A 19893-nucleotide genomic window follows, 5' to 3' on the forward strand; every position below is an offset into this window, starting at 1 on the left:
TACAGGGTTAAGAAACCACTTTTAGAGTCAAATAAAGTGACTGTGACAAAATCTCAAAGCACTGTTGTTGTTTTCTCCACTGGACACAGCTCTGAATGAAAAGAATGGAGTTTGAAGCTGAAATGGCAATGTTTCTTCTACACAGGTGAGTTTGGCTATGAGGTTTAAACTATAAAGTTAATATGTGATGTTATTATTTTTGTTAAGTCGCCATTTGTTGATCTATGGTTCAGACTAAACTGTGACAGTTCTGACCTTGTTTAGACGATTCCAAACAGATCTGTAGTTCAGCTACTGACAACACATGTATGACAACATGACAACAGAAAACCAAGGTGATTTGTGGTTTTACTGTGGCTGTTTTCTGTCTGAAACAGAGCTATGCTAACAGAGCTATAATGTAAACTATCAGTTGACACTTGAAGATTATAAGACACACTGATATTTTGACCGACTGCAAAAAAAAACAAAAAAAAACAAAACTTGATGATACAGTAATACAGATGTGTGAAAACAATGAGCTTTTTGCTTTATTTGGTGAGTGTTATAGTCTGTGGATATGTTGATTCATTGGTGGTTTTGGTCATAAGTGAGTACTGGTACACGACTTCTCCCTGCTGTGTAGAGTTTGGAATATCAAAACTGCATGGAACCACTGAAATAATAATAATAATAATAATAATAATAATAATAATAATAATAATAATAATAATAATAATATAACAAGATTCACAGTGAAACTGAAAGTGTGATGTGAAGTCATACCTTATTGAAAACAGAAATTTACAGAACTTGATAAACAATGTGCAACAAGCTGACCACATCAGCTGACTTTATTTACTTATGTGAGTAATATCAGATTACAAATATTTGCTGTAGATTATTCATTTGCATTGAAATCATTCTAGGAAACAGTGAGGTGGATGTCATGTAATATTGCACTGCTGGACTGAAGAATAGACTGCTTTAAGTTGTTTTAAAAGTGTTCTTATAGTTTTAACAAATAGAAAATCTAATCTTACTGTCCTCAAGAAAATAGAGAATATAATAATAGTCAGAATGTTTCTTCACTACTAAGTAATTTGAACCATCATTCACAATCTCCACCTCAAATAATAAAACCTTTACAAACTTTTACTCTTAATGATCTTTATACTCTGGCAAGACATGCATATTATATTAAAGCAAGAAGCATAAACACAGAACTGACTAAAAGGATTTTATCATGAGTTCACTCTCACAGATAAATCTGATTCTAAAGCCATCATCTGATGTGTCCCAGCTGGCATTTGGAGGCTTTTCATGGATGACAAGTGCATATGGACCAGAGTTGCCTAGTCCTTCATCCAGCCAGAACCTTTAAACATAAAACATCAGTATCAGTATGCGCAAAAACACAACTAGTGGTAGTACATGTAAAAACAGCCAACACTTCATTATACTGTTCAAAGTTCTGACTCACTCTAGAGTGTCTTTATGTCCATTAACCCAGATCCAGTTTTGGTCAGGATCTTGTTTTAATCCAATCCAGTATCCATAAAAGTCACCGTTGTAGGAGTGGACGTTCTTACTGATGAATTCCTGTAAATGAAAATGTAACACAGTGGTTCTCTCACTTTTCCTTTTACCATTCTCAATTAAAAAAATAAAAATCTGTACCACACGGTTTGTTTAGAAAAGTAATCTCATGAGTTTTGATGTGTGATTTAGAAAAATGCCAAAACTAATTAACACAAAAGGAAAATTAGTGAAATATTTTGTTTTTACTTTCTCCTACAATCTACATGTAGTTTTGCAGTAAATTAAAACTCCAGGAGTTAAAATCAGAGGAAAAATACCAGAATATGTAAATACACATTTTACTTCTGCAGCTCTCTCCTCTGAGTCCAAGTTGTAAGACTAAATACAACAAGTAGAAAAGGAAATCCCTCTTTCCAAGCTTCCTGTCATGTCTGAGGAACTCTGAAGAGTGATTGGTAGTTATAGATGTCAGTCATGTATTTAACCACTGAACACATAATTAGACTGTGTAAAGTCTGTGTCATGGAGCAGATTTTCTACAGCCCAAAAAAGTACAGAGAATTAGGTAGAAAACTTAGATCCTCTCAAACTACTTGAATTGTTTTTAAAGTTAATAAGCACTGCAGCTTTAGATCCTGATAAGCTAAGGAACAGTGTGACAGTGTGAAAATGGAGAGAATAATACAACTCACCTGTTCTTGTAGAGTTTCAATGACAACGAGGTCAGCACCATTGTCCTTGCAGTATGTTCGACTTTCTGTCCAAGTCTTCCATTTGGTTGATCGTTCGAAGTAATAACACTTCTCCTGGAACGGTATCCATCCAGTCAGGCATGGCTGACACCCTGATGTAATGAGATAATCAGAGAAATGTTTTTAGGGTAAAGACTAATTATTTCTGTTTTTCTACAGTGACAGTTTGTCACTAAATAACAGTGTGCAACTCTGGATTCTTATAGGTTGGTTGATCACATGACCTTGTGGCACATGTTCTATGGGAGGATCAGGTCAAAACAGCCCATACTGGTTATTTGCATTCAGGTTTTCAAGTTTTTCCCAACAGGAATTAACATTATAAAAATCTAAAATCTATCTGATTTGACCCTAAAGACTTTTGAACACTAGGGGAACAAGGAATAAGCAACCCCATAATATGAAACACTCACCCACAATTCATTTGCATCAAAAACACTGCTTCAGTAAAAGGTTGTAATATATTTGTGCTTCATCTGATCAACAGAAATCCTAATGGAGCTTATGTGTTTCCTTCAGTGTTCTTTGATCCTGTGGGTCTGTGTTCAGTGTCCAGTTAAAATAATCATGTGATTCATGTATTCACCCCTCATTCTCCTGATAGTCCAGCTGTAGACAAGTTGTTCTTCTCATAGTCTAATCATACAGCAGATGTTGCCCCACACATTGTTTTTGTCATTTTCATTCTTGTATCCATTTTCATACTGAATCGTGTGGATTCAAATCACACAACTACAAACCACATATATTGACTGATTGATGACTTTATGCACTTTGCAAAATTTCAGAAAAATCAACCTCATTCCAAAAAATACAAATTTCTTTTTGGTGTGCGGTATCTGCACTCTGTCTCAAGTACTTATGTCATTAACAACAGTTTCAAACAAGTATGAAGATGTGCAAATTTACTGCATGAAAAAAAAGATCTCCAGTGTGTGAAGACCTGTAGGATGATTCTTTCCTAAATGTAACTGCCTTATCTACTAATTTTGGTGTAAATATCCTGGATTCAAGTCCTGTGACTATATGACTTGCATAGTGTGGTGTGTTTGCCACATTGCATTGTGGGTATTGAACAGTGTGCTAGATTGTGTTCCATTTTGTGTGTAGGTGTTCAGCAGGGTTGTTGTGTTTGTGTGAATTTGGGTTAATGTGTGTAAGGCGATATTTATTAGCCTTTTTATGTTTGTTTTAATTTTTGTTGAGGAACTCAGTGTCTCTGTTTGCATCTGTCTGTCTGTCCAAATGTTTGAGTTTGTTCAGCTTGAGTGATACCAAATATATATAATGAGCACAAAATCTGATGTTAGATATTGGAGTGATGAGGTTTGTTCGTGCATTATTTCTGAGTTAAATATACAAGATGCTGATAAAAAGTCTTTTTTTATTAAATGTCAAAAAATGAATAAATAAAACCTTACCATTTTCAGGACAGAAGTCATTAACTGGAAAGCTGTTAAACATCAATATGCGTCCCATTGTCCAGTAGAGACTGTCCTTCTGTCTGTTCAGCTCATCTGTCTTATTCTCCAGGATGCTCTTCTGTACGACCAGCTCCTTGGTCTTATTCTCCAGGATGCTCTTCTCTACGACCAGCTCCTCGGTCTTATTCTCCAGGATGCTCTTCTCTACGACCAGCTCCTTGGTCTTATTCTCCAGGATGCTCTTCTCTACGACCAGCTCCTTGGTCTTATTCTCCAGGATGCTCTTCTCTTTGCTCAGCTCTTCTATCTTCATTTCTAGATCGTTCTTCCCTGTGATCAGCCCCTGGTTTTCTGCTGAAATCTCAATGTTCGTCACCACAACTACCGTGAGAATCATAAAAACATCCCAAAAATTCACAATTACATTTAAAAATGATGGTCATCAATGAACAGTTTCTGAAAATAACAGTTTTCATTTTACAACAGGTATATTAACGGCACCTAAATCAGTTTTACATGTTGAACAAAGTGACTGAAATTGGATGATGTGCATTCAAACTCACAGTAGATGAGGAGGCTGATGGTCACCAGTAGAAGGACGCCAAGGGCCACAACACTTGCAGTCAGAAGTTTACAGTGTTGATTGTTCACAGCCCCTTTAACAGCAGCTGGTAACAAGATGAGTTCATTAAACAAGTGCCACTCATGGGTCAAACAGAGAAAAACAACAATGACGAAGTATCTAATAGATACATCCAGCTGTTTATTATACAGCTGAATCAAGGTGATTCTAATGGTCATGCAGAATAACTGCAGTTTGGTCAAATCACTGTGATTAGAGTAATAGCAGTTCATTTGAATCTGGATGGATCAGATCATCTCATCCAGGTATTTCACACTTGTCTGTCACATTCATTGCTTATTGTCATGCCCCTTTTTCAGCCCCAGAGTTTCATGCCCAAACTGGCCCACTTTTTCCATGGAGGAGGAATTTGAATAAATGAAACAGCAGCACACTCTTACAATAGCTTTGTTTTCGGTATAAGTTCAGATATATGTTGGTAAGTTAACAGAAAACACTTCACTTTTACAATATGTTTAACTGAAATTTAAATCAGATAAAGAGTTATCAGGTAAACAATATAATAAAGATGAAAATGTATTTGCCTTTGTACAGGAGCAATAAGTTGAAATTAAAATGATCTGAAATTAAAAAATTGCATTTTTCTTTCCAATAGAGAGTTGCTCTATGAGGTTTACACTAATTTAATATATTACACTTCTAAATGATACTTACTGTTTTCAGCTTGAAACTGAATATTTGTGATTAATGATGTGTGTTGGGCTCAACAAAATAAACTACGCTGAGTTGACATTGCAAACATTAGGCAATAGCCTTACACACTGATGATACAAAATTATTTCCATATCTCTCTTTACTGTAACTGGGGTCTGTCCTCAGGAAAACAGGTCTGTTCATTTTGCACATTTGACAGCATCTTCCACCACCTTTCTTTTCTTTAACCTGGCCTTTTCGGCTCCACCTGGCCTCTCCATGCCCTCCATCATTATATATAAATATATAAATATATATATATCAGTGGTTTGCACCACTGACTTTGGAGCGGAAGGTTGCTGGTTCGATTCCCGGCAGGAACAAACCATGGACTCAGGTGGGCCCTTGGGTAAGGCCCTTTACGCTATATGCCTATAGCTCCGAATGAGCATCACAATAAATGATAGAGTCATACCAGCTTGGACGTCACCCGGGACAACAACGTCCGCGTCAGGTGTTGGGGAACCAGAACCTCCAGATGTACCAAGGGCTGAAAGAGGAGACAGAGAAAATGTAAGGTGTGAAGGCAACAGTGGTACCAGTAGTGATCGGGGCACTAGGGGTAGTGACCCCAAGCCTGAGTGGATGGCTCCAGCAGATACCAGGAACAACAGCAGAGAACTCTATCCAAAAGAACGCAGTCCTAGGAACAGGTAAGATCCTGCTCAGGACCCTCAGGCTCCCAGGCCTCTGGTAGAGGACCCAAGTCTGAAGGAGACACCGCCCAGGTGGGTGAGAAAAACATTTATATAAAATTATGTCCAGTTTAATGCAACTGTGCACTAATTACATTTCCAACATTAACATGCTTCACAGGGTCAATTAGCAGCCTACTTAAGACTGTACAGAACAATGACATGCATTGCCCAGTTTAATCCATGCTGATTCAATTGCCTATAGTTTTATTGTGATAGGACTGCACATTTCGATGCAATTTGGATTGATATTAAAAACATTAATTCATTCACCTTCTGAACCGCTTAGTCCTTGTGCGTGTCACAGGGATGCTGGAGCCTGTCCTGGCTACCATCAGGCCAAGTACACCCTGGACATGTCGTTAGTTCATCGCAAGGCTGACATATACAGACGAACAACCATTCACTCTTAAATTTCCACCTACGGGTCATTTAGATGCATGTGTTTGGGTAGAAGGAGGAAGGTACCAGTGCACCACCCAATCATAAACATATAAATCATAAGAAAACACTGTATTTTAATTCTGCAGGAAGCTGCTTTACTGACATGTTTCACACAATTATGGGGAAGCCATGCACTGTTATTTTGAAACTTATTAACTAAGATGAGATTAAGTAACTGACCACAGACATTAACTACAGACTAAATTGGTTCCACAATTTACTATTTTCAACATCTCTGTGTTCCTGGTGAAGCCATAGATCTGGCCTTTAACTGTCCTTTGCTCTTTGGGGAAGTAAAGAAATCATTAAATGTATTATATTGACTGTTGAACACAGCCCTTTATCAAACTCCATTACCGTCATAATCACTTTGTTTTCATTAGTGGCTCTTTGTGTAACCTAATTAACTTTCAGAATGTTTTCAGTTAAACTTTTGCCTCAGATTGATGTAGGAAGATGATACCAAAGTCAAGTTGCACGGATCTGGTACTATGAGTTGGAAAAGTACCATGAGATGTACTGCTCTATGAGTGTACCTGTGATAACTGTACCTTCTGACCTTTATTACTTTCATACTTCTTTGTTTTTATTAGACTTCCAGTCAGGGACTCAAGCCTGATTTTTCCTGTTTACCTTTGTCATAAAGTCATTGAGTCAAGAAAAATTAGTAAAGCATAAAGGAACTTTTGTATCTCATAGGTGAATATGATATTGTTTAACTGTCAGTTAATAAAGATAAATAATTATTTTGGGATTAAAAATAAAGTATTTACCCGGTGCAGGAGTTGTTTCCTCAGGTTCAGGTGCTTTAATCTTCACCTCAGAATATATGGTTTGATCCTCTGTTTGGTCTGAATAAAAACAAATCAGAATACATCTCAAATACAACACAACAACAACAACAACAACGACAACAACAACAACAACAACAACAACAACAACAACAATAATATAATAATAATAATAATTTATTCACACTAGTATAAAATGTGTATTCAAATGTATTAGTTAAAATATGTCTAACTGTCTACTATGTTATCAGAGTTGAAATCATCTAGATATTACTACTATTACTACTGCTCTATTAATACTTAGTCAATGCTATTACTTCTAAATTTGCACTGAAACCATCCTTGAATGCATCATTTATTAATCTTACATTTTAAATTTATTGTACATAACCAGATACTGCATTTATTCATTTATTTGAAATGTATAAATTTGTTTATTTGTTGTGTTTTGATCTGTGTTATTCTTGATGTCAGTGAGGATTTCACCTGACATTTATTTGTCTAAACATTAAATTAATGTTTCAAAAGGCTTTGTACATTCAGCACAACATCAGTTTAACAGTAGCAATTTTTGCACTTTTTGGACACAAAATGCAAACTTCAGATTACTTTTGACATTTGCTTATCATCTGGTATGTTTTACATGTGTTCACACATTATTCACACCATTGTTTCGGTAACAAGTGCATAACATATCATGATTCCAAATGTGAATATATTCATGTGACCAGAAAACCATAATATTAAAAGTCAATAAAAACATTAACTAAAACTTACTGAGAAGCTGACACTCACCTTTTGGAAGCTGACCACTGCTTTTGAAAGTAACTTCAGAATACTTAATTTCTTCCTCCATTTTCGGAACAAAATTTTTCAGGGTAGGGAATGGCAGCAGACTTAACAGTGTGGTTTCACTGAGCTGAAACTCACAGCGTCACCCAAGAGAGAACAAAAAAAAGTTCCTCTTTCCCTCCCTCATTATTTGCATCATAAATGACTTAATGACTTATCCCAACTTGTGTTCAGATCACTACTTCCTTTACCAAATTTGTAAAGCAACTGTGTAGATGTATTTTGTAACAACAGCATATATATATATATATATATATATATATATATATATATATATATATATATATATATATATATATATATATACATATATACATATATATATATATATATATATATATACATATATACATATATATATATATATATATATATATATATATATATATATATACATACATATATATATATATATATATATATATATATATATATATATATATATATATATACACATATAGCATGGATTCAGGTGGCCCTTTGGGTAAGGCCCTTTACGCTATATGCCTATACTTCCAAATGAGTGTTAGTCATACAGATACAGGCTTGGACATCTCTTCCGACTCTGACATAGACAAGAACACACTGGGGTGCCAATAAGGGAGGGTAAACATGATAAATTTATGGGGCCCTGTATTTGTGGGGGGCCCATAGAGCAGTGGAGGGGCCCCAGTGGATATAGAAGTTGTGAAAATTTTGTGTAAGATCCAATGTATAACAGGTGTAGAAGTCGGGAGGCAAACATTGAAAGCATGTTAAGTTTCATATTTGGTTTCATGGTTTTATAAATAATATTGTTTATGGACCGCACCCCTAAATACATACCCCCCCCCCCCCCCACCTCTGTCCAACAGATCGAGAAGATTGTCAATCGCTGTAGGGTCCAGAACGATTTTGCGCTCATGCGGCCTATAACTGGTAGCGGTGCCCCTAGGAACACAGGCGTTAAACAGTGGAACAGAGTTTGTGGAATGTGAAGCAAATGCCACACCGTCACAGGCAGACAGGAAACTAGATCGGCAAAAGCAGATCTTGTAATCCAAGGCAGAAGGCTGGTTGGGTCTCTGGGGAAGAGACAAGGAGATGTGGTCAAGAACTGGGGAGGTCGGAACTGAGGAATCAGGCCAGAAAACAAGGCTGGACAGTCAAGCATAATTTGAGAACAATCTGGCACTGGTTGAATAAACCAGCGCAATTTCTATGCCAGGCATCTGATTAGGCACACCTGAGAACATCAGGTGGAACAGATTAGGATGATGAGCTGAAGCAAGGTGGAGGAGGTAACAGCAGTGAAGCCGACTGTGACAATTATCATTTTATTACTGAAACACAATTAAGTATTTAAGCATTACTGAAGAATTCTGGTTTGCTAGTGTATATTCACTTCATATTGTGTAATTATATCTCTGTCCCTGATGTATTGGTCCTTATTTATCAAATGAAGCTTCCAACCAAAAACTGTGCACAGGGTCATGTCCATGCTAATGTCGGTATGTAGGGTCACAACTGAAAATGTGTCACAGGACCTGTTAGGAGAATCAAATAAAGTGGTACTACATGGATTTAACCAAGCAAACCGGTAATTTCATTGGATAATTATGGTAGTTGTTAATATGTTTCTACTGCAGCAAGTTCTTTAACCCTATGTGATGCAGTGGGAAACTTTCATCACTTTGATAGAGAGCATAAAGATTAGACTGTGTTTCAATTAATGACTAACAATTTAAGATTAAAAGATTGCCCATTATTATAAAAATAGATCAGAAAACACAGCTTTTTGAGAAAATATCTAAAGAATTTTTTAGATTAATATCATAAATTTACAATAGAAAAATAATGTTTTTCTTGGAATGACCAAATCCTCCAGGTTGTAAATTTTCTTGCTCTTTTAACTTATGGGGTTTTAATGTATAGCAAGAGATGGAACAAAAAAAAAAGTTCTAAGCATAGAAGGGGCTTTCAGATATAGCATCTTAATGGAGAAGGAACTGAGTTGTGCAGATTTATGATTAGTTTCATGTGTCAGTTTCTTCTTAGCTGATGTAACTTGAGTGCAGGTGTTACTGTGTTTGTTGTATCTGACATGGTGACTTTCCATCCCTGCCTCATGTGGGATTTCCCCAAATGTGGTTTTAGCAGCAAAGTGTGTTCATTCAACCTTTTTTTGACATTGATTTAGGAAGATGAAGATATTCCTGATGCATTTTATTAGGGTTCTGGGGAGAGACCAATCTTGTATGTTCTGGGTCTTGAATTGAAAACCTTTGGGAACCTCTGATAAATGGTTAATATTATATTATATGACAAGGCCCATATTGAGTTTGTGTCATATTCCACACAAATAACTTAAATAAATAACAGGATTACTCATTTTTTGGATTAGTTCCCTTTTCTTTTGTGAAATACCAAGTGAAATTTAGTTACATATATTGACCTGTGGAGTAAAAAACTGAAAACCTTCCAGGAAATTATAGCAGGTTTGTTCAGTGGGTTTTCCTAAACACTAGGACTAGCATTAATAATATTTTAAGATGAGATGAGATGTAGTTTAAACAAAACCTTTTCAAGACATAATAAACACCACTATATATTATCTCAATAATAAGATAATTCAGTTTTTATTTTGTATACATACATTCAGAATAAATATTGTTTTTGATGACTGTACAACTCAAACCAAGAATGGTTTTACAGCATTTGTAAACCTGCTACTAAAACATGACTGATGTGGAAATATTACACTATACAGACAACATTTATGTATTTAGACTCATGTATTTATTTAGATAGATCCGGAAGAATGGTTCCTAAACATTAGTACAAGCATTAATAAAATTTTAAGATGAGATGAGATGAGATGAGATGTACTTTATTCAAAACATGTTCAAGACATAATAAACACCACTATATATTATCTCAATAATAAGATAATTCAGTTTTTATTTTGCATACATACTTTCAGAATAAATATCATTTTTGATGACTGTACAACTCAAACCATGAATGTGTTTTACAGCATTTGTAAACCTGCTTCTAAAACATGACTGATGTGGAAATATTACACTATACAGAAAACATTTATGTACTTAGACTCATGCATTTATTTAGATAGATTTGGCAGAATGGTTGTCCATCATATATTCTTTAATGGGAAACAACCCTGAAGGAATTCGGTGCAAGCTTAAAACTACTTTGTATTTCTAGATCAGAATAATATCAGACAGAGAAGTGCAAACACGTTATTGAAAGCACAGTATTATGACTTTTATGTCCACAGCAAGTTCATAAAAATGTCCAACTGTACCTGTATTTAACAATATAAAATATGTATATGTGTATGTATGTGTGCATGGATGGATGGATGGATGGATGGATGGATGAATGCACAGATGTTACTCAGGTTTTATCAGTGCTCGTTTTTCACAGATCCAATGGTTTCCAATGTAGCAGTTTGCTTTGTTCCAGTTGGACAAAGCAGTTGCCCGGCCTCGGACCTGAAGAATCCTGACACATGAACCTCTGGAGCCAACTTGTTGTGTTACCCAGTACCTACAGCAGACAAATTAAACACAAAAATTAAACAAAATGCAATCATGCATAGCAGTGTGTAATGTAAATCAGTAAATTGTCTGACAGTTGAATGGCTGTTCAAATGACTAGCATCAGAAATCCCAAAAATATTCAACATAAATGACAGTTAGAAAAAGTCAAGGGTAAGACAAAAATCCTTTATTACCTCAAGGATAAACCACCAATACATTACAACAGATGTACGTGCTTAGTTTAACTCAATATGTAATGTGACAGGTTATTGTGTCATGGAATCTACTACAATGCCCCGTGACCAGGACTGAACATCCAGACAGAAAATAAAGTAATTTACACTTTTTTCCCAAAAAATTATTAAGTTTGATCAAAGACAGGAAACAGCACAGTTCCTTCCTGTATCAGTGTCACATGGTTTGTCTACTGTCATACAGCTTGAGGAGACCAGATAAAAATCGTGCCCTATTCCTCCTGGTACATTCCTTCATGTGTTCTGCCAGTGCCCACCTGTCGCTTGTTTTTGGAACAGGGTATCTTCTCATTTAGCAGATTTATTCTCTCTGATAATTCCAGTGTCAGTAACTATTTTAATCCTGAGTGATTTATCTCAGTTGTCAACATCTGAGCACCAGAAAAGACTTATACTTGGTGGCCTCACTGCAGCTAAGAAATTAGTAGCTATGAGGTGGAAACACCCCGATAAGCTATCAATGAACAATTGAATCGTTGCATTTCTAGGCATTATTTCCCTAGAGTTGTCCACTCCTCATGTGATTGGAGTCAGGGAACTCTACGATTGGTCCATGGGTCTCAGTGGTGGGGAAACTAAAGCAGCGGATACAGCCACCTCATTTGCTTGTAGCTTGTAGTTCTGACAGGCCCAGGAGTGGTGGGAGGGAAGGGGGGGTTTACTTTGTGGGTTTTTTTGGTTTGTTTTTGTTTGTTTGTTTGTTTCACTTTTTTTTTCCTTACTATTGTGGTCTCACTTATTTCTCATTTTTATGTCTGTCATTATGTTTTGTATTTGTCATTAATATGTACTGTCTTTTTCAAAGTTTGGAAAACAAAATGAAAATCTGATCACAAAAAATTCTGCCCTATTCATTCAAATAGGGAAAAATGAACATAATTTTCCTTGTTTCAACATTTTATATTTTTTTGTTTTTTGCCTGAAAGTCAGGAGAAAGAGATGCTGACAGCAAGAAAATTAACCCTAGGCCATTAAAAGGTTGCTATTTGCCTGTCAAAAGTGTCAGCCGTGTGGTATCAATGTATCAACAAATATGGAATGGTTTACCAGAGTGTATTCAATACATGTCACCCAGCTTGAATGGAAACTTTGTTCATGCTATTTGGACGTTTACACGGCAACACTCCGCAAAGATTTCTCCTTTGCGTTATAAAATCATTCCACGTTAAGACGAAGCCGCTATGATAACGATCAAAAGTCAAAAGTGTAAACGTGTAAACGGCCCCTTAGTGTCAACCCAAAGCCCCTTAAAGGTATTAAAAGAATGACACATGACAACACATTGTCTTCTGTGTAATTATTTCTGACACAAATTATTATAAATTATTATAAAATGATAGTAGTTACCCAATAAAAATGTAATATCATTGTATTAGTCTAGAATAATGAGCATCAGTATTACGGTATTTATGTTTTAATCTACTTTCATGGATCCACGTGACTTTCTCAACCCTTCACATCATGCCCACGTAGGAAACAGGAAGTGAGCAATTATATATCATTAGAGAAGTGTACAGGGCTGCATCTTTGGTTTAATATGAGGCTTGTCTAAATAGAACCCCCTATAGGAACCCCCTCCACTGGTGGGTTAGTACATGTATGTCGTTGCAGTTGTTATGATGTAAGATGGTCATCCTCATGGACACACTGACAATGTGATCAGGATTCAGTGAGGTTAAACTGGAAATGTGACACTTACTGAAGGGTGGGGTGACTTCCATCTATCCACAACCACTTGTCTGGTGTTTCCTCTTTCATGCCGATCCAGAAGCCATATCCTTCATAATAGGTTAGTGTGGCTGTGCGGTTATTGATGAACTCCTAAATGTATAACACAGCTGTTAATTGTCAGCCTACAGATTACACTGCAATATAGTATTAGATAATTACAATGAACAAATATATATCAGAGTGCATTCACATAAAAATATCAGTAGGAATTGTTTTGTAATGCATTTTATACCAACACCTTTCATTTTGTTGAATCACTGACAAGTATCAGTTTCCTTCTGAATGATGCCAAAAAATACATGAATATATCTGCACACACTGTATGTTAATGAAATACTGCATATATAGATATATTTCTATATGTAGGTCTGCATTCATTGTTTCCCTAATTTCTTTTAGATTTTTACTACATTTTTTCGTGGTTTTTAATAATAAATTATTTTTAATGCAAAAATAAATATATAAGATAAGTAATGACAATCAGAGTTATAAGAATACTCAATGAAGAAATGTTCTTTATTTTATTTTATTATCTTTTTTGTGCGTGCGTGTGTGTGTGTGGTTATGCACAGCTCCATACTTATGTCTTTATTTTTGGTTACATTTTAAATGTGTGTATCTTAATTTTTTTTCAAATTTTCTTAATGTTATGTATTTTCTCACCTAATAAATGAACTCACTTCTAGACTGTGCATTTATGATGTACTGACAAAGGTCTGCTTTTCAGTTTAGTTTGATACTTTAAAAAAAAAAAAAGGTGATGGTGGTGGTGGTGGTGTGTGTGTGCGTGCGTGTGTGTGTGTGTGGGTGGGGGGTGGTGGTGGTGGTGTGTGTGTGCGTGTGCGTGTGCGTGTGTGTGTGTGTGGGTGGGTGGGTGGGGGGTGGTGGTGGTGGTGGGGGGGGCATAAAATTTGATCCAGCCTTGCCTGTTCTTCTTGACTTTCAATCACCACCAGATTTGCTTTTGCTTGTCTGCATAGCTCTTGACTTTCAGACCAGTACTTCCATCCATCTCCAAAAAAGTAGCAGTTTGACTGAAACAGCGCCCATCTGTCCTCACATGGCTTACACACTACAAGGAAAACAAACCAAGAGAAGATTATTTATATGGTGCATTTCACACTCACTGTGCTTCTCACATCTCTCCCCAGACGTTAGTCTGGTCTTGTCTGTCTTGTTTGTTTGGGCCGTCATTTCCTGTTTTATTTTGTTAAGTTCTCCTCATGCGTCATGTCTGGTGTCTTTACTTCCTGTTACTAATCTTCTCCACCTAAGTGATTACCTGTCCCTGCCCTGATTTGTTGCACCTGTGTCTCATTGTCTTCCCTCCCTCTTGTGTATTTAAGCCCTGTGTTTTCCCTTGTCCTGTGCCAGTTCGTAATCTCCTTAGTGTGTTACTTACCAGCGTCTGTTTGCCTGTCTGTTTGCCTGTTTTTTGACCCAGATTGCCTTCTCTGACTCCTGCCCTTTTTTGCCTGACCCTTGTCTGTGCCTCTGCCTCCAACGATTCAACGTGTGTTCGACCTTTTTGCCTGTTTTACTGGTACGTGAGCTAGCCTGTTCCCTATGTCCTGTTGCCTTTCCGTCTGCCTTTCCGTGTATGACCTGGTTCTGTTACTGACTTCCCTCTGCTCTCCCCTTGTCAGATTCTCGACGTGTTTTTCCGGTCCGGACTGTGGGATTCCGTCTCCAGTCCACTTCACGAACCCCGTGAAGAACCCAGAACTCTGTGTCCTTGAGATTCTGCTAATTAACACTATCAGAGATTTGTCAGTTAACCTCGTGTTTAATAAACACTGTACACTTTTATGTCTGTCTCTGGTTCTTGCATGTGGGTTCAGTTTTCGTACTCAGATGATTACAGTGCTCAACATAAATAAAAAGAACAACCAGAGGAAGGGACTACATAAGAAACTAAAAACAAGAACTATACAACATAATGTAAAATAAGATTCTTAAAGATGATACAGTACCCCAGAAAAGACATATTCCACTGGTTTACATTAACCATAGACTGTACAGTGTATAGTGCCTGGTACATCACCCATGGGTTGCTGAACTACTGTTTTGGGCGTTGTCATGTTGGCTTTTTTTGGAGGTGGAAGTGACCATATTTGGGCAAAGGGGGCAGAGCTATGCAAAAGCAAGTGTCAGACCATCCCTAATGTTGCATTAATGACTTTTTTGGGCTTAAAAGAAGGTTCTAAGGCATCTTAAAGGGGTTATGGGTGAGGAAAATGCCAAAAATTACCTACATTACTCTGTAAATCAATAAACTCCACCAAGTTTTAGCAAGTGCATTAGAAGTGCAGTGGAACTGTTGGTGGAAAATATTAATGTGATGCCAGGCACAACAAACCCCACCCCTCGCATGTATTATAGCTTATTTTGGCAGCTGATGTCATTATGTCTTTGCATGTGGTGATGTCAGTATATCAATATGTGCCACGTTTGAAGGAAACTGAAACAAAATTGAAGTTTTTATAGACATTTGAAATTTTGCCCATTATAAGTAAATGGGAGAAAAAAAAAATTTAACAAATTCCTAAAACTTTTAACTTTGACCTACTTTTACCAAAATGTAACCACATTTATGCTCGGTCACTGCCAATCTATAAACCCAATTTGGTATGAATTCAACTAATAGTTTTGCTGCTACAAACATGTGGAATTTTGCCCATTATAAGTAAATGTTTGGTTTTTTTTTAATTCATACAATTTTTTTTTCCTTTAATCAACTTTTCCCTAAATGTAATGACATCTATTCTGGGTCACTGGCAATCCATAAACCCAATTTAGTATGAATTCAACCAATAGTTTTGCTACTACAGACATTTGAAATTTTGCCCATTATAACTAAATGGGGGGGGGGGGGGGGGGGGGGAATCTAAAAATTAATTGAAAAAATTTAACTTTGACCTACTTCCCAAAATGTAATCAGATATATTCTGGGTCACTGGCAATCTATAAACCCAATTTTGGATGAAATCAAACAATGGTTTTGCTGCTAGACTGTTAACAAATAAACAAACAAACCAAACAAAAAAAAATAAATAAAAAATGACAATACCCCTTGCCTACCCTTTAGGGGGCGGGGTAATAATAAGCTGTAGAAGTCAAAGTTCAATGTAAGTCTATAGAAGACAGGGCTTTTTGGAGCAGCATCTAGTGGCTACCATCGGTATTACACTTTAATAAACTTCTATATTGACTTAATTTTAAAGCCATCCTCACCCTATGGCATCAACATAATCACCAGGACTCAACTGCTGCACTGCTGGCTTTTGTATTTGTATTTACACATAATGTCTTCACCTTTATTAGGACAGCGGGTATGAACTGGAAAGTTGTCATATTCCATTATGACTCCCATGGTCCAGTTCAGGTCGTCCCTCTCTCTGCTCAGGTTCTTTGTCTGTCTCTGCAGATCAGATATCTCTTTCAACAGCTGATAGTTTACCTCTGTCAGGTTCTGCTTTTCTCTCAGCTGCTCAGACATCGCTGTGTTGACTGTTGGCAAGGCAAGTAAAGGATTATTTCCATTTTATGTTCATTCGTATGTCTACTGCACTACAGTTCAGAAGCAAATAATCTACTTTTTAAGATATTTAGTTTAACTTTATCTTATTTTTGCTATTATTTTTCAGCTGTCATTTGGAATGTTTTTTTTTTTTTTTTATTTGTTTTTGTTTTTTTAATTAAACTGAACATTTTATACATGCAGAATGTCTGATCAGTTTTTTAAACTTAATAAAAATTCAGACTGGAGCTAAAATTAGGCATTAGGTGTATTAGTGGTTCATACAGTCCATGAATAAAATCTGTGCACAATATGAGACCTTTCCTAAACAGTGGTTGTGTAAATCATTTCTAACGGCATATATTCTTTCATTTTATCCTTTTTATTTGTTTCTACAAATATTGCATGAGTATAAACTGCACTAAAACTAGTCATTTCCTAAAAAAAAAAAACTAAAACAAAATGAAGCTTTATAAACAGTCATACAGGAAGTAAATCTTACCTGAAAGGATATTTCTTTTCAGATGATGAGCTTTAAGAATAAGAACATGTTTCATAGTTACAGAAAACATCATATTTTAGCATCATACTGTGTGTATAATAATGTAATTGTCAAAAAATTAATTTAGAGCTTGAATAATTTTGATGTATTCAGTTATAATAAATTCAGTATAAAAAATTCAGTAATAAAAAGTGTTACCACATTGTGAAAACACTCCAGTACAAATAAAAGCTCTGCACTATCATGAAAGTAAGCGAAGTATTATCAGAAAATTGTACTTTAGTCTGGAAAATTAGAGTAGTAATTATGTTGTAAAATGTGTTAAACCATGACTCAGACTCACATTGAACACCAAGGACGATGATGACTAATATTAAGATGATGCAAACAAACCCCAAACCTGCTGCCACCAGATGAAGACAAGAACGGACAGGTGCTTTCTTCCCTTTTTATGCCAAAAATAAAAGCAGATGGTTACTATGCTGCACTGGAATGGACAGAGAGCATAATTAATTGATTAATTAATTAGTTAGTTTTATGATTTCACCTGATATGACTGAAGGACGCTTTTGTCTGAGCAAACAAGTCGTCTGCTCCTCGGTCTTCAACTCATCATAGATTACAGCCTCCTCGTTATTATTTGTTTTTACTGCACAGAGCAAAAGAAAAGTAATAATAATAATAAAATAGGTTTAAGGAAGTGTAGGTTCTACAAATATCAACGAAAAACATCACGTTGGAATGTGTTCAAGTGTCATTTTCACTTCTGACTTTCTGACACCGAGGTCTGGTGTTTACCCACTTCTTGGTATTTTTACTGTAAGACTGTACTTCTGCACAATGCCACAATAAGCATGCAAGGCATTCTATATTTTACATAATATCAGTCAGAAATAATAGACACACTTCGTGCAAAACTGTTCCTACAGTTTTAGACATAATGAATCTGAAATCCCTATAATTTCTTTGTGCATGTCCAACCAAACTAAACTAATTAAATCTAACAGTATAAATGATATAAACAGATCCTTGACCCTATAAACACCCAGGATGTGGATGTATGTTTCTATCCTCAATAACTTTAAAGTTACTTGTGATGGAGGTGATTTGTGTCGAAACTGCCAGTTATGTTGTAAGACTAAGAATGAACTGATGGAAAAAAAAATATGTAAATGAACTTGTCATTTACTCAAGTTACAATGTACAAAACTAGGGTCAAACATTGATCAAATGTGTCAGATTTAGAAATTAAGTGAAAATTGGTTTTCAGTTCTAGATTTTCCTCCAAATCAACAAGAAATAAACCATGTCGATGGATACTTTCATGTAGCATAAAACTGATCTTTTTCAGAGAATTAACTGCCTTCATTACCACAAAAAAGCACAAATGTAAAAAAAGGCCCCTAATTCCTGAGGTTGAAGAACTGTCATTATAGGTCATATACAGGTCATTGTCTGGAATAGGCATCTGCAACATTTGCAATCTAATTAGCTATTTTGGACTAGAAGGAAAAAAAGTGTTTAATCTCCTCCATACTTCCACCTTTGTACGATTATTTGTTCCTTTAACTTTGACTTTTCTTTGCAACAATGAATGCAATAAAGTCATATATCTACAATAAAGTAACCACTTCAGAGTTTTTTTTTTCCATTCAATGGCACACATAGGGTTACTCATAAATATAATAACTGTGAACCAGTGGAAATTGAATTTGACAAAAAAACGGTACCAGTCACAGAAAACATTACAGCAAAATGGTAAAATGTTTTGTTTTTTTTAAAGATAAGATAAGATAAGATACGTAAAAAGGTTAAAGAATTTAAAGTTAAAAAACCAAACAGTACATGACTACTCACCATCTGAAACCACATTAGGCTTGAAAGTCACAGCCACATAGGTCAGTTCTTCCTCCATTATTTTCTGCTTTATGTCTGACAGTGTTCAGGTTTTCACACAAACTCAAACCGCAGCAGCTTTAACACTGGTCACAGTACTGTATGATGAGGCTTCATGCAGTCAGACAGAGGAACCAAATGATGACTCTGAGTTCTTCTTTTTGGTCAGGTGGTGTAAGAAGGAGAAACAGTGCAACAGTTTGCTGTTCTTGTAAGTGTCCTGGTGGGCGGAGTCGGATGTCAGTGCGTACAGGGTAAAAGCCAGGTCACATCACAGGTTTGATGTCAACACCACCATGATCTCCAGCTCATCCTAAAGTTAGATGTGTTAAAGTCAGATCTCTGAGAAGATGAGTTCAACATCAAACTGGGGAGTATTATTTCTGTTATGAGCTTTAAAGTGACCAGAACAAACCTTAGAGTGAAGGGAACATATTGTTGTGGGTTTTTTCCACATTCATGTAAATCACTGTGCTATCTGATGACAGATGGATTGAGAAATTATTGTGACACATCCTGTCAGACTGGCTTATATTGTGACTTTGTGTAATTCCCTTCTGAACAAATGTAGCAATTTTTATTTATACATCTCAAATTAAAGTTGTTACTAACAAGTGGTGCCAGGCAGTATAA

At 36.0% G+C, this 19893-nt stretch overlaps 1 protein-coding gene across 1 annotated transcript; it reads right to left on the reverse strand.

The window, feature by feature from the left end:
- Window positions 1-800: 800 nt before the first annotated feature.
- Window positions 801-19418, reverse strand: LOC115435332 (uncharacterized). The gene is made up of 17 exons (XM_030157661.1): window positions 19222-19418; window positions 17912-18013; window positions 17708-17815; window positions 17365-17394; window positions 16658-16852; window positions 14269-14414; window positions 13311-13432; window positions 11212-11364; window positions 8657-8745; window positions 7759-7899; window positions 6946-7023; window positions 5449-5523; window positions 4261-4365; window positions 3695-4078; window positions 2214-2365; window positions 1463-1581; window positions 801-1357 (listed from the first exon to the last, which is right to left on the reverse strand). Exons 1-17 carry the CDS (start codon window positions 19277-19279, stop codon window positions 1210-1212), a joined length of 2205 nt encoding a protein of 734 aa, XP_030013521.1. The 5' UTR covers window positions 19280-19418; the 3' UTR covers window positions 801-1209.
- Window positions 19419-19893: the final 475 nt, after the last annotated feature.

Source organism: Sphaeramia orbicularis, chromosome 16 (assembly GCF_902148855.1).
Source record: "Sphaeramia orbicularis chromosome 16, fSphaOr1.1, whole genome shotgun sequence".
Taxonomy (NCBI): domain Eukaryota; kingdom Metazoa; phylum Chordata; class Actinopteri; order Kurtiformes; family Apogonidae; genus Sphaeramia; species Sphaeramia orbicularis.

Bases quoted from the DNA above. Each gene is read 5' to 3' on its own strand.
- LOC115435332 (XM_030157661.1), bottom strand. From the start codon at position 19,279: ATGGAGGAAGAACTGACCTATGTGGCTGTGACTTTCAAGCCTAATGTG. The intron at 4,079-4,260 runs GTGAGTTTGAAT...TTCTCACGGTAG, and splicing joins CATCAGCCTCCTCATCTACT to TTGTGGTGACGAACATTGAG. The intron at 1,358-1,462 runs GTGAGTCAGAAC...TTATGTTTAAAG, and splicing joins GGACATAAAGACACTCTAGA to GTTCTGGCTGGATGAAGGAC.